The 14,481-nt window shown below is 61.0% G+C and overlaps 1 protein-coding gene across 1 annotated transcript; it reads left to right on the top strand.

The window, feature by feature from the left end:
* The first annotated feature begins 5,657 nt into the window (after positions 1–5,657).
* On the top strand, positions 5,658–9,840 carry TMEM59L (transmembrane protein 59-like). Its single transcript, XM_012654035.1, has 8 exons — positions 5,658–5,906; positions 6,710–6,854; positions 6,946–7,043; positions 8,089–8,241; positions 8,820–8,922; positions 9,186–9,303; positions 9,392–9,509; positions 9,712–9,840. Exons 1-8 carry the CDS (start codon positions 5,739–5,741, stop codon positions 9,838–9,840), a joined length of 1,032 nt encoding a protein of 343 aa, XP_012509489.1. The 5' UTR covers positions 5,658–5,738.
* Positions 9,841–14,481: the final 4,641 nt, after the last annotated feature.

The following is a 14,481-nucleotide window of genomic DNA, read 5'->3' as shown; positions in this document are numbered from 1 at the left end:
AACTCCTACCGGTCCGAACCTCCCTCTCCAACCCTGCCAGGTCCATGCTCCCCACCCCTAGTCTGGGATCCGGCGTCCCCAATCCCGTGTCCACACCCCTGTCCGCTTCCCTGCACCCTGCTCTCAGCCCAGTGCCCCTTCAGCGTCCCCTAAGTCCCCCAATCCTGCGCCGCTCCTCCATGCCCCCCTCCCCCACCCAAACTTCTGTCTAGGCTCCTACCCCACTCTGGCCCCGCCCCCCACTGAGCGGTCCCTGAGCCCCGCCTACCCCCATCTCCAGCCCCTCTTCCTCCCCTGGGGCCTGAAAGTAGCCCCCAGCCCCACGTCCCCGGCGCGCGGGTCCCACCGGTCTCGGCCCTCCCATTTCATCCCGCCTCTCTTTGGTTCTCCGCGCGTAGCCTCGGCCCCGGGCTTTGCTGGAGGAAAGAAGGAGGAAAAGCAGGAAGGCACGGAGTCCCCGGCCCTCGCCCTGGCTCAGCGGTCCCCCTCGCGCGGAACGGATTTGAGGTTGCTCGGGGCCGCCCTGGAGCCTCAGCAGGGAGCTGCTGTGCGGGCAGATGGGGAGATGTGGTCCCCCGTGGGAGCGGGACCCCAGGCCTGCGCGAACGGCGTCCCTCACCCGGGTAGGAGGGATTCGCAGGAGCAGAGCGGTAAGGAGGACTTCCCCCGGACTCACTCACAACCCTCCCACGGAAAAATCCACTCAGCGGCCCGCGGGTGGGGTGCGCCACGGGGTGAGTAATCGCTCGGGCGGCCGCCGCCCGCCGACTCCAGGTAACGCCGGCCGCCCGGAGCGACGCATAGTTTGTCTTGCTTCTTTTTGCGCGAAGAGTCTTCTCTGTGTTATTATTTTTGGCCATTGCTCGGGTTTCGGGACCCCTCCCCGCCCGGGCGCCTCATCTTCCTTCTCTCCGTCCCCACCCGATCCGGGCGCCCAAGAGAAAAAGGATTCCTGGCCTCCAAGGCCCCCGCTGAGGGGGTGCCTGAAATGAGAGTACCCGGGCGGTCCCAGCCTGGCGGTTTGGGTCGCAGCCCCGCCCCCAGCTGCAGTGTCCTGGGAGGGAACGAGCTCTAAGTCCCCTTTGCAGGCGTTCCCTTAGAGGCCTGCACCCTCCTCCCGTGTCCCCAGCCAGCCAAGTGGGTAAAAGTGTCCAAGGGGGGACTCAAGGTTGTTCGGCCGACCTCGGATCCCAGTTCAGACTCCAGATTGTCAAAAAAGATTTGAGGATGGGGCCTGGGGGCTCAGGCCGCCCCTCATCTGGACCCCGGATAGGGAGGAGGGAGGAATAGCCAAGGAGGGGGTACTGTCATTTACTGGGGCAAACCAGGCCTCTCGTGCCTCAGTTTCTTCCCCTGCACACTGGGTAACCGCTAGCCAAAGGGCTTCCGTGAGAAGATGCCATGCGCAGAAGTCTCCACAATCTAAGCGCTTAGCACAGCACTGCACATTCTGGAGCAGAGGTGGTCCTCAGGCCTGTGTGTCCCCAGCGACAAATGGGGCCATAGTTCCACCTTGGCCGAGTGGGTTAAGTGGAGGTGGCAGTTCTTGGTTGGAATTGTGTTTCCAGGATGCTTGCCACCCATCCCCCACAGCCCGTGCCCTGCAGATGTTCCCTGTGGGGGTAGAGACGTCTGGTCCCCTCCTGGGAGGACTTCGGGCTTGTGGAGCAAAATCATGGTATTTTTTCCCCCATCCCTGCACCTCCCCCAGTTGTTTCAGCCTCGGGGAAAGGGCTCCCCCATCTACCCAGGTGCTCAGGCCAGAGACCTGGAAGCGCGCGTGACAACTCTCTCCTTCGCTCATCCCACATGTCCAATCCATCAGCAAATCCTGTTGGCTCTGATTCCAAAACACATCCCCATCCTGAGACTTGGACCCTTTCTCCCCACTCCTTTCGGATCCAGGCTCCGCGGTCTCCTTGGGGGATGCCTCCGGGCCTCCTTCTCTGGGGCTTTCCTGATAACCCTCCTACCTTGATCTGCACGGCAGGCAGGAGAGCTTTTAAGGGAAGGGAAGAGTATTGTCTCTGCCCTGACACGCCCACCCTGATCTCTCCCTCCTCTTCTCCCCTCTCCTGCCCTCCCTCACTCAGCTCCAGCCACTGCAGCCCGTTTCCCCAAACACGCCAGGCTTGTTACTATCTAAGGGCCGTTGTGCATTGGCTGTTCCCTCTGCTGCAGTGCTGTTCCCCAAATCTCGCCCAGTCAGCCCCTTCTCTGCCATCAGGTCACAGGTCCAATATCACCTCCTCGGAGAGGCCTCCCACCCTTCCCAGGTACTCTCCCTCCCCTTTACTACGTTTTATTGTCTTTGTAACAACAGCTCTTTGAACAGCTTATTTCTCCAGCAACTTCTTTTCTTTAGACTGTGAGCACCCCAAGTGCTCTTGGGGACCCCATGCTGGGCCCAGCGAGGGTTGAAAGTTCAATAAATGTTGGCAAAATGAAAGGATGGAGGCAGATTCTCAGTTCCTCCAAGTGGCAAGAAAATTCAGTCCCAGCAAGTCATGCTGCCTGGGGGTCCGAGCCTGCCACGCTCCGCCTGATTTGCTGTGTGACCCGAGCCAGTAGACATCCCTTTCTTGTCCTTACCTGTAGAGGGGTATGGACTATTTCTCAATCCTGCCCAGCCCCATGCTGGAGTGTGACCTCTGCCCTCTGGGTGACCTTTACCCGATACCTTTGGCTTTAGGGAAAGGGAATTGACCCAGAGGGATGTCCTTCCCTGCCCTTGGTGCCCGCCATGGCTTAACCCCTTCCTCCCAGTTCCACCACCTCTTTGCACAGAAGGGGGACCTGCATTGCGGAACTTCCTCAAATATTGACCCAAGTCCTTGAAGGTGGCTGGGAATGTACTAAGGGACAGACGGGAGAGGGCCTCCCCCATGGGCTAGGGGTGGGGCTTCTCCTTAGTCCTGTACCCTCCACCCAAAGCTCACCTCTGGGTGAGAGAGCAGGATGAGGTTGGGGGGCCCTCTAGCTCCAGCTGCCTGCGCGATTCCAGGGCACCAAGGGGGCACCAGGGAGGGGACAATGGAAACAGCACCTTCAGCGTCCCATGGGGACCCACAGCAATCAAAGAGCAGTGAGGATCTGGATGCCTGGGTCGGGGACTGTGTCACAAGAAGGTGGCCTGTGTGTGCCCTCGGCTTTGTAATTTCCATCCTGGAGGCTGAGCCTGACAAATCAGGGTGCCTGGGTCCCCAGTTTAACACAACCTGGGCTTCAGGCTCCAGAGCAGGGACAGGGGAGCTGCAGACTTGCCTAGGCCTGGCCCGGGCAGGTGCGCACTCCGGCCCGGGGGGCCTGGGCTGCGTGCCCCTCCGCACCCTGAAGGACCTGGGAAGTCTGAGTCCCAGGAGGAGCCAGCTCGGTGGAGGAGGGGACAACAGCTCCCCTCCTTCCGCCCCTTACAACTGTCAGCAGGCGGCAGGCGCCGCGGTGCCTTGCCTCCTCCCCAGCCTGTACCCGGCTTGGGGGTGGGGGTCAACAGGGTCGTGGAGAGGGCTGCAAGGGACAAAGGGCGCTTGTCCGCTGCCTGCCTTGACCTCGGCCGCGGCTTCCCGGACGCCTGGCCCGCCGCTGATTCACGCCCAGGCGGGCCGCAGCGCCCCCCGCCCGCCGCCCCAGGCCAGGCCGCCCCGGGGGGTAGGAAGTGGGGGGGCGAGGGGCGGCGCCGAGTCAACTTTCCCTCTTAAGCCCCGAAGGAATGTCGGCGGATTTCCTGAAACCCGACCCTGGCCGCCCGCCGGCCCACCCGCCCCTCACCTGGACCCGCTCCCTCGGGAACGGCAGGAGGGGCGCGGGGGCTCACCTGGGGGGCTAGGGTCAAGTCCTCCTTCCGCTCCCCGCCCCCAGCAGCCTCGTGGAGCGGAAAGGGGGGTGGGTGGGCTGCAATCAAACGCTCTCCCTTCTCTCTTTGGGCGACCTGGCCCCCCAGCCCACCCCTCCAGCCTCAGTTTCCCCTTCTGCAAAAGGACTCGAGGTGTCCCTCTTTCCTGTTGCACTTTAAGGGATGCCTCTTACGCCCTAAGGCCCCCTCCTAGGTTGACAGGGCTCTGCCCGCTTCTCTGCTTCTCTCCCTCGTCACCTGGGCCGAGATCCTTTCCGGCTCCGCGCCTTAATTTCCACATCCGGAAATAGGACGTTACCGGTACCTTTCCTATAAGGTTGTTGCAAGAAAATGGTTTTTGCAAGAAGTGTTTTGTTTGGAATGAATGAAGGACATTCATTGAGGAGGGGTTAAACGCGCGGGCCTCTGGAATTAACATGTGTGGGCTTGAATCCTGTCTCTGCCGAGGAGTCCGGGAGCCTAAGTTTCCCACCTGAGAAATGGGGGACAGGATTGCTCTTAATACACAGGGTGCTTTTTTCCCCCCAAGGGGCGGGCCTGGCGCGCGGGTGGGTTAGACGCGGGGTTCCCCGGCTCGATTCTCACCGCCACCGGCGGGCGGGAGGCCCTCGCCGCCGGGTCGCGACGGCCTAGCCTGGGAGGGGCGGGGCGGGGGAGGGACCGCGCCGGGATCCAGATGTTCGGGGTCCGCCGGGCACAGCCGCGCCTGATTAAGCCACGTGGGGGCCGGCCCCGAACCGCGGAGATGAAAGCGCAGCGGCCGGCCGGGGGAGGGGGTGCGCCAGGCCCCCCAGCTCCGGCCCCCTCCTCCCGGGCCGGAACCTGCAGCGCCCTCTGACCCGCCAACCTTGCGAGGCTGCCGCCCAGTCTGCGGGGGCGGAGCGTAGAAAGGGGAAGCGCGGGCGGCGGCGCGGTGCGGCCTCTGTAGGCACCTGCGCTAGGCGCGCCAGCGAGAGCGGGGTCATCTTTGCAGAGGACCCGGGTTTAGAGGGCGCCCCCATTCCGGTGCCTGATGGGGAGGAAGCTGGAGGACCCCCTAACCTGAGACTTGGCTCGTGGTCCTACAGTCCGTCACCACGGGGTGTGGCAGTTATGGAAGCCAGACGTGTCCTTGTTTCCGCAAGTTCTCCCACGAGAATTAGAACTTTTGGCAGGCGCCCTTCCCCCTGCCCCTGTATGTATCTCTGTGTCTCCTCCCACTAAGCTCTGGGCTGAGGGACCCCCAGCCTGGGGGACAGGGCCAGATCCCCCAGGTCCTTGGATCAGGACTGGGACAGAGGGAGATGAGGCTGAAGGAGCGGTGGAGGGGCTCAGAGGGCTTCCTGGAGGAGGCGAACTGTGCACAAGTTCCTCTTCCCTCCGACCTGGGTGCCGAACCCTGCCCAGTGCTGCGGCCCTAACCTCTCTCCATCCCGCCGCCCTCCCGCCTTCTACAGCGAGCTCTTCCTCGCCTCCGGGCCCTGGCTGTTCCCTCTGCCCGGATCGCCTTTCCCTCTCCCTTCCCTCGTGGCCCGCTCAGATGTCGCGTCCGCCGCGAGGCCCGCCTTGACACCCGTGGCGAACAGACACCCCCATCCCATCACCCTATTCGATTCCTTTGGCCCCTAGCGCTGACTGAGATGCCCCGCCCGCGGTTACCAGGGAGACGTCATGGGACCCGGGAGATCGGACCGACGGTGGGGACGGCAATCCACCTGCCCCGCCCGACCCCCGCCCCGACTGTGCCGCAGCTCGGCTCCCCCGCCCGTTCTCCGCATCCCCCGCCCCCCCTTCCCAGGCTGCCTCACTCGGGTGACGTCAGCGCCCCGGTCCCCGCCGCGGCCGCCGCATCCTCCGCGCCGGCCCGGAGCCGGAGTCCCCCGCGCCCCCTGCGCTCGGCCGGGACATGGCTGCGGTGGCGCTGATGCCGCCGCTGCTGCTGCTGCTGCTGCTGGCATCGTCGCCCGCTGCCTCCGCGCCGCCCGCCCGAGACCCCTTCGCCCCGCAGCTCGGGGACACGCAGAATTGCCAGCTGCGGTGCCGCGACCGCGACTTCGGCCCGCGGCCCTCGCAGGTGAGGCGCGTGCGGCGCCAGCCCGGGGAGTCGGTATCTCTCCGATGGGGGAGGGGTTGGGGATGCGGTTCTCTCGGACGGGAGCCCTCGGAGCGGGTAGGGGCTGGGTATCAGGAGACCCCTCCGGTGGGGGAGGGGGAGAGGGTCGGGGTCCCTCGGATGGCGACTGGGGCGTTTCTCCCGCGGGGGACGGGCTGGGGGTCCCTCCGGTGGGGGAGGGCTTGGAGATACAGGTCCCTCGATCCAGTGCAGGGCGTGGGGAAAGCGAGTGTGGGGCTGGGACTGCGGCTCCCGCTGCCGCCGCCCGGGCTCCCGCTGTGCTCTGCCGCTCACGGCCCTTGGGCGCCCAACCCCACCTCCCTCAGGCCTGACGGTTCCCCCACCTCGTCCCTGCTTCTCCACATCCTCTTCCCTCCCCACCTTACCTGTCCTGGTCAGAGCTACCAGCCCCACTCCTATCATCAGACCAGACCCCTCAGGCCCGATCCAAAGGGTGACAAAACCTGAGTGTCCCCCTCCTCCTCGGGTCTGAGAGTCACTCTCAATCTACCCCCTCCTCCCTGGAGCCTTAGGGGGCCCCTTTCTCGCCACCAGTGCCCTTCCTTGTCCCTTCCCCTTCTCCAGCCCCTCCTAGTCTCTCCTCCGCAGAGCTAAGAGCCCCACTGATGTTCCTAGTGTCCCCCAACCTCATTCCAATCTCTCTGGATTTGGAGGAGGGGGGCAAACCTTCCCCTGCCTCTCCCGAACGCTTCCAGTCCCCACCTGTCTCCCCTGGCCTGAGCCCCGGGTCCCCCCTCCCCCAGGCAGAGCCTGAGGGCCCCTCCGAGTCTCCCTGTGACAGGGCGGTTCTGATCAGCGCCTGTGAGCGAGGCTGCCGCCTCTTCTCCATCTGCCGGTTTGTAGCCAGGAGCTCCAAGCCCAACGCCACCCAGACAGAGTGTGAAGCAGGTGAGGGCTGTGGCCGGGTGGGCCAGGGCGGGACGGGGGGCAGGTGGCCCTCAAAGGGCTGCCCCCAGGCAAACCCCTCGTGCCCCTGCAGCCTGCGTGGAAGCCTACGTGAAGGACGCGGAGCAGCAGGCCTGCAGCCGCGGCTGCTGGAGCCAGCCCCCGGAGCCGGCGCCTGCGCTGGAGCGGAAGGTGGGCATCTTCCCAAATCCTCACTCACCGCCAGAGTCACCAGGCTCTGTGTTCCATTCCTGGCCTTCGGGGTGATCTCGCTCCAGCCTTGTCATGTCTCCAGCCTCAGTTGTCATCTCTGTGACATGGGACACACTACCCCCCATCTTTTGAGGTGACAGAAAACAGCCACTGTTTATCAAGCACTTATCCTGGATCAAGCTGACTTCAGCCTGTCCCAAGTTCCTTGTGCCACTTGGAGGCACCAGGGACAGTGTCACCCCTATTTTGTGCCCAGAGAGCAACTGCCCAGATCTCACATACTCAGGGCTATGCAAGAGGCAAGATTTGAAGCCACCAGGGCTTGTGGCCACCTCTCACCTCTCTCATCCTAGGTGTCACCCGAGCTGCCAGGTGCTAATCTAAGCCCTTCACCTGTGATGAGCAGGTGGCCACTGTCACCTGGAAGGGCTCGGAACTGAGGTTCAGGGAGGAGCAGCCTCCCAGGCATGCACACATCTACCTGTCACAGTCGGTGACCGAGTCCAGACAAAGCTGCATCAGGGGAAACTGAGGCACAAGAAGTCATGCAGCACAGCAAGAGACTCATAAACTGGGACTCCCCAGAAAGCCCTTTTGCTCATTCATTTGCTCTTGTTCCTCCAGCCTTTTACTGTTCGGAAAAGCCACCACTATCAGCCCTTCCCATTCAGAGCTCCCTCTTGATGCTGTCAAAACAAGAATAATGAGGATGGTGATATTTGCAGTAGTAGTGGTACTACACGTTAAGTGTTTCCACTGTGCCAGGTGCTTAGCAGACATTGTCTCATGGCAACCCCATGAGGGAAGAGAATCATCCCCATTTTAGGGCTCAGAGAGGGCAATTCACTTCCCCAAGAGCACACAGCCAGCCAAAGGCAGCAGTGAGGTCTGTGTATGTTACATGAGACACTGTTGCCCAAAACCACTTAGGCAAATCCAGTCACACTGAATTCTGCCTGCCCCTTCCTGTCAGTGAATGCCCTACTTTGATGACATTTCTGTGCCTTGGGCCTCCTCTCACCAGAGAAAGGTCCTGGAAGCTCCGAGTGGGGCCCTCTCCCTCCTGGACTTGTTTTCCACTCTCTGCAATGACCTTGTCAACTCAGCCCAGGGCTTCGTGTCCTCTACCTGGACGTACTACTTGCAGACTGACAATGGGAAGGTGGTGGTGTTCCAGGTGAGAGCTCTGGCAGGGGCCACGGCAGAGTGGCAGGTGGGTGGTCAGGGTAAGGAGGTGGGATGCATTGGACCTTGGCTCACAGGATGCAAAGGCCACAGTAGGTGAGCTTCAGGCACAGCTGGATCCAGGGGCTCCACCCCTTGACTCTGCTTTTTTCTGTGGTGGCTTCATTCCCAGGCATTTGCTCTCTGTTGACAGCAGGGTGGATGCCAGAGGCTCTAGATTACAATCCCTCTGGGGTTTTAACCGAGCTGGGGTTTACTCTGATTGGCCCTTGTTGGGTCATATGACCACCTTTCAGCCAATCCCTGTGATTCTGTTGGCCTGGCCTGGGTCACGTTCCTACTTTGAGAGCTGAAGGCCGGTGGAGGGGCCCATGCTAGCGGAGAACAACATCCCTGACATCAACCTGTAGCCCATGGAACAGTGTCCTCCCTACCCAGCTGCCCCCCAGTGGAATGAGGTGCCAGCTGGGCCTGGGACACTGTAGTCCACTTGGGGCACAGCGAAGCACCTGCCAGGGCCCAGGTGGTGCCTTCTAACAGGGCTCTGTGTGCCATCTTGTTCCCGGCCAGACCCAGCCCGTGGTAGAGAGCCTTGGGTTCCAGGGGGGCCGTCTGCAGCGAGTGGAGGTGACCTGGCGGGGATCCCGCCCTGAGGCCTTGGAGGTGCATGTGGGTAAGGTCCAACCCAGACCAGTGTTCCTCACTTGGGTGGCCCCACTGCCATGAGGAGTCCTCTAGGACTGGAGCCTCCATCGCACAATTCCTGGGTTCTGTGGTCCCAGTCCTGGAGTTCCCTGGTCCATTTCCCAGGGTTCCTATCTGCATTCTAGGATTCCATGCCCACTGCCCCAGCTCCTGGCCTCTTTTCTTTTCTTTGTGGCTACTGTGGCCCCTTGGCGAAGGCGTGGAGGCACTGAGTGGTGGCCCATCTCTCAGACCCCGTAGGCCCTTTGGATAAGGTGAGGAAGGCCAAGATCCGAGTCAAGACCAGCAGCAAGGCCAAAGTGGAGTCCGAAGAGCCTCAGGACAACGACTTCCTCAGCTGCATGTCTCGGTGGGTGGCAGGAACCTGGGGGTGGGGCAGGGGTCTCCCAGGCCCTGGCAGGGCTCAGGAAGCTGAGTGATGGCTGCTGGCCGGGCAGGCGCTCGGGGCTGCCCCGCTGGATCCTGGCCTGCTGCCTCTTCCTGTCCGTGCTGGTCATGCTCTGGCTAAGCTGCTCCACCCTGGTGACCGCGCCGGGCCAGCACCTCAAGTTCCAGGTGGGTGGGGGCACGGGTGGCACCAGGCTGAGGGAGGGGTGGGAGGCAGAGGGAGCTGTTCCCGGGTCCTGGATTAAGTCAGCCCCTCTCATGGAGGCGAGGACCTCTGGCTTGCCATATGACACTGGGCAAGTTCAGGGTAGGGGGCTCAGTAGCCCTCCCCCCTTCCTCGCACCCTCCCTCCTTCCTTCCCCTGCTGCAGCCACTGACCCTGGAGCAGCACAAGGGCTTCATGATCGAGCCGGACTGGCCCCTGTACCCTCCGCCGTCACACGCCTGGGAAGACAGCCCGCCACCCTGCAAGCTGAAGCTGGACCTGACCAGGCTGTAGGAGGCCGGGCATTGCCAAGTGCGCGCAGGGCCCCGCAGGCCTCACTTGCCCTGTGCCTGGGAGTCCAAGGCCAGGGCGGGACCCTCCCTGGGCTCCTCCACCCCCAAGTTCTTTCTCTCCCCCAGTCCCACCCTTCAGTCCCCTGAGTCCTGGGGAAGCGATGCCTTGGCTGGGGGTGGGGAGGTCCCGGGATCTGGCCTTGGTTCCTCCCCATCCCGCTGTCCCAGGGGTTCTCCCAGGGGCGTGCTACTTTTCGTCTTCTATCTTGTGGCTTTCTGAGTATATGAACGCCAGTCCTGTGTCACCTTCCTTCTTCCTTCTCTCTCCCCTCTCCAGGGGGTATTGAGGGTGAGGCCACAGGGGTGCTGCCTCCCACTGGGACCTGCCCCCCTTCTTTCCCTCCCCTCCTTCCGAGACAGAGAGGGGGGCGTGGCAGCTCTGCACTGGGGGGAGGGCCGGTGGGGCACAGCATGGGGTGGGGAGGAATAAACCATGTATATAAAACAGTCCTGAGCTCAGCCTGCTTCTGTCTGTCTGCCTGCCCTTGGGCGCGTGGCCTGAGCATGGCCGTGACCCCTGCCCAGCAGGGCCTTCCTGACATGAGGAAGCCCCAGGAACTCCCTGGTGGCACAAGGAGCACAAACCTGCAGAGTCCCTTTGTTCCCAGCCCAGGTCACACTCTCGGCTAGGGGTGTCTCTGAAAGAGTGGCTTGTGGCACCCACCTGGCCTGGGACGGTCAGTGTCCCTTCCTAGACCTCAGTGTCCCTCCCGTGAAATGGACAGGTCACATCTTGAAGAGGATGTCATTTTGTAGCCACCTGGCTTCTCTTCCCTTTTCTTTTAGGGCCAGAGCTCTGGTCCACTGGGGGCAGTCTCAGGGCACTGTCCCTGGGCGGTGGCTAGGAGATCAAACCCGGCATTCTTTCCCTGCACTTTGCATTCAAGAGCACTCGGACAGGACCAGCCACGCCGCGAGGAGGCCACCACCCTGGCTCTCTGTCCTTCCGGTGCATTCCGAGTATGATTCATCCAGATCCTTTCATTAAATTCCCTCTTAGCGTCGGTGGACTCAGCGGAGTTCCTCTCCGTGGCGCACAGCTGGGGACTCCTGGCTGGCTCTGGCCTTATCTCCCGAGCAGAGGTTGGGGTCAGGGGAATGGCGGTCCCAGCCCCCAGGCAAGGGGGGTGAAGTGTCTAGGAGCTCCAGGTTGCTGGTGTGATGGGTGGGCAACAGCTGGGGGCAGGAAAGTGAGTTAGAGGGAGCCCAGTGGGGCTGGGTATGGGCCCCTCCACCCTTCAGCCCACCCTGTGTCCCGGAAGCTTGATCCGCTGGAGTCCGCCAGGGAGACGCTGGCAGGACGTGGGAGGAGGGAGGAGCTGGGGTCTTTCCCCGACAGTGTCCATCGCAGCAGCCCCTGACCCAAGACCACAGCGCCACCAGCAGCCCCTGCTCCTTCTCCACCTCCAGGACCCTCCGGCCTGGGCGTGGTGACAGCCCCGTGGGTGCTCATCCTGGTGCCACCCCACTGGTTCCCCAAACCCTGGCCACACCCTTGAAAATAACCCCGTTGTTACAACTGTCCCGAATCGCCGGTTCTGAACAGCTCCTGCTGCGGGCCCTGCCTGGGACCCTGAGTGTCGAGGAAGATTCAACCCAGGAACAACACGGGCCCCAGGGGGGGAGATGTCATTCAGGGCCCTCTGTGGGGTTTCAGGGCAGCCTCTAAGAAAGTCGCCCAGGAAATGAGACGTGGGCAGAGGTGGGCGGGGAACAGCAGCCAAAGCTGCCTGGCAGAACTTTCTTTGATGATGGAAATGTTCTGTCTGCACACCCCAACCACAAACCCTGGCTGCTGTAACTGAGGAATTGGATTTCTTATTGCATTTAGTTTGAGTTAGTGCACATTTAAGATTTTTCCCCTATTTTTTTTGTTGTGGTAAAAAAAATTTGTATAAAACTTGCCATTTTAATGAGTTTTTTGTTTTTGTTATTAGAGATAGGGTCTTGCTCTGTTGTCCAGGCTGGAGTGCAGTGTCACGATCATAGCTCACTGCAGCCTCCAACTCCTGGGCTCAAGCCATCCTCCTGCCTCAGCCTCCCAAGTAGCTGGGACTACAGGCGCGCACCACCACATCCGGCTAATTTTTTCTTTTTCTTTTTTCTTTTTTTTTTTTGGTAGAGACGGGGTCTCGATCTTGCTCAGGCTGGTCTCAAACTCCTGGCCTCAAGCGATCCTCCTGCCTCAGCCTCCCAGAGTGTTAGGATTACAGGCGTGGGCCACCTATCTCAAGGCTCCGGACGTCTGGGCTGCATCTTGATTCTTCCCTGTCCTCGCCTCGTTTCCTTGAGCAAGGCCTGTCCCTTAGGCCTGCAAAACATATCTTCAGCCCACAAGCTTCTCTGCATCTCCATGGCAACCACCAAGGTCCAAGCTGCCACCGCCTCTCACCCGACAACTGCTCCCACCTCCTCTCCAGCTGCCGTCCAGTTCTACCCCAGACAAAGCGACCCCCGATCCCAGACCTCACCCCCATCTGGGGTTTGCTGTTGCCTTGAGGAGCCCAGCAAGGCTCCCCCGTGATCTAGCCCCACTAACATCTCCAACTACTTTTTTTTTTTTTCTGAGACAAGGTCTCACTCTGTCGCCCAGGCTAGAGTGCAGTGACGTTAATATAGCTCACTGCAGCCTTGAACTCCTGGGTTCAAGCGATCCTCTTACCTCAGCCTCCCGAGTAGTTGGGACTAGAGGCGTGCGTCACCATGTCCGGCTAATTCTTTCGTTATTTTTTGTATAGATGGGGTCTCGCTATATTGCCCAGGCTGGCCTGGAATTCCTGGCCTCAAGCGGTCCTCCTGCCTCAGCCTCCCAAAGTGCTGGGATTACAGGCGTGAGCCACCGCGCCCAGCCTCCAGCTACTACTACAGGGGCTCTGGCCCTTGCTCCTTCTGCTTCAGCGGCACAGGGCTCTGTCTGCATTCCTTGGGCCTACCTTGTTCCCTCCAGCCCAGGGTCTTTGCACATGTACCTCCGTCTGCCTGGAACACTGTCCCAGCCCTGCTCTGCCCAAGTTCTCAACTAAAAGGGCTCCTCAGCCTCCCCAGATTGGGCCAGTGCCCCTTGTGATATCCAAGTGTAGCTCCCTGTCCCTCTTCCTGCTCTTGCTACATTTAAAATGTATTAATAATTATTTGTTTCAACGTTGGCCTCCTTTAACTTAATTTTATAAGCTCCATGAAGGCAGCTCCAGAGGGTTTCATATTATGCAACTGATTCCAGGTGATCGGTAATTATTTTTGCTTGGGCGTCTCCCCATTTCTCTCTTGGGCCCCCAAAGCAGCCTCACCCTGTCAAGTCTATGCCCTACATGGGGTCCGACCATGTCTCTCCCCTGCTGACCACTGTGTGTGACTCCCTGTTGCCCTTGGATACCGCCTCACTTCCCCTGGTTACCTAGTAAGAGCTTCCCATCCTTGCCTGCCTGGTGGCCACCTCTCCTATTGGATCTCTCCCACCTCTTGGTCTTGGAGATGAAAATGTGGGCTGTCCTTGCTGTCCTCAGTGGTACCATCAATGGCCTGGCCTCTGGGGCTTGGCCAAAGCTTGCTTTCTGCTTGGAACGCTGTGATGGACTTGCTGGGAACCTGCCTGGCACCAGCCGCCCTCCTCCTTCTTCCTAACAGAACTCTGCTCTGGTCTGATCATTGGCTGTGTGGCTCAGGGGACGTCAAGTGGCATGGCCCATGCCTCCTCTGGCACAGGCGTGATGTATTGGGAGGGAGACCTGCCTTGTGAACTGGGGTTGCTGAGCCAGGAGGATGTGATTCTGGAGCTACTGAGGACCATCGGTCACCATGATGACAATACCTGCCAGAGGGATGGAGAGAAACTGTGTCTTTCTGCCATTGTTGGCAGTCCTGGATTAAGCTGTGCCTGAAGTCCACCTGCCCCTCTATTTTTGGCCCAAGTCAGTTTATGTTGGGCTTTAGCCCTGGGCTGGGCCAGAGCGGGTGCCTGGTAAACGCAGAATGAACAGTGCCAGGTGGTATAGGCTCTGTGGCATGTGGAAGTGGGAGGGGAGGCCCTTCCACCAGGCAGTGGGCAAGGACTGCCTGGAGGAGGTGGCAGCTGAGTTGGACTTTGAGGGGTGGGTAGAATCCGGGGAGAAGTGGGTGTCCCAGGTGGAAAGGAAAATTGTGTGTGTGTCTGTTAGAGCTGTGTATGTGTGTAGGTGTGTCACAGGTGCCCAGGTGTGTGTGTGTCAGAGCTGTCTCTGTGTGTAGGTGTGTGTGTGCGCGCGCATCATGTCCCCTGCCCACCTGTGGGCTCCAGTCACCGCCTAGGAGGCACACTTGGCCTTCGCCCTGACACCTCCTGCCTACTTCTCCCTCCATTTCCCCCTCCCCGGGGCCAGCCTTGCCTGTGCACCCCAAGGCCTTTGCACGGCCGCACCCATCGCCTGGAACATTCCTTCCCTAGATTGGCTCCCTTCCTTCATTTGTTTTTTTTTTTTTTTTTTTTTTTGAGACAGAGTCTCACTGTGTTGCCCGGGCTAGAGGGCCGTGGTGTCATCCTAGCTCACAGCAACCTCAAACTCCTGGGCTCAAGCGATCCTCCTGCCTCAGCTTCCCGAGTAGCTGG

The sequence above is a fragment of the Propithecus coquereli genome, unplaced genomic scaffold (genome assembly GCF_000956105.1).
Source record: "Propithecus coquereli isolate 6110/MARCELLA unplaced genomic scaffold, Pcoq_1.0 Scaffold438, whole genome shotgun sequence".
Lineage (NCBI taxonomy): Eukaryota > Metazoa > Chordata > Mammalia > Primates > Indriidae > Propithecus > Propithecus coquereli.
The sequence above is the reverse complement of the archived record's forward strand: the minus strand, read 5'-3'. Positions and strand labels throughout refer to the sequence as shown.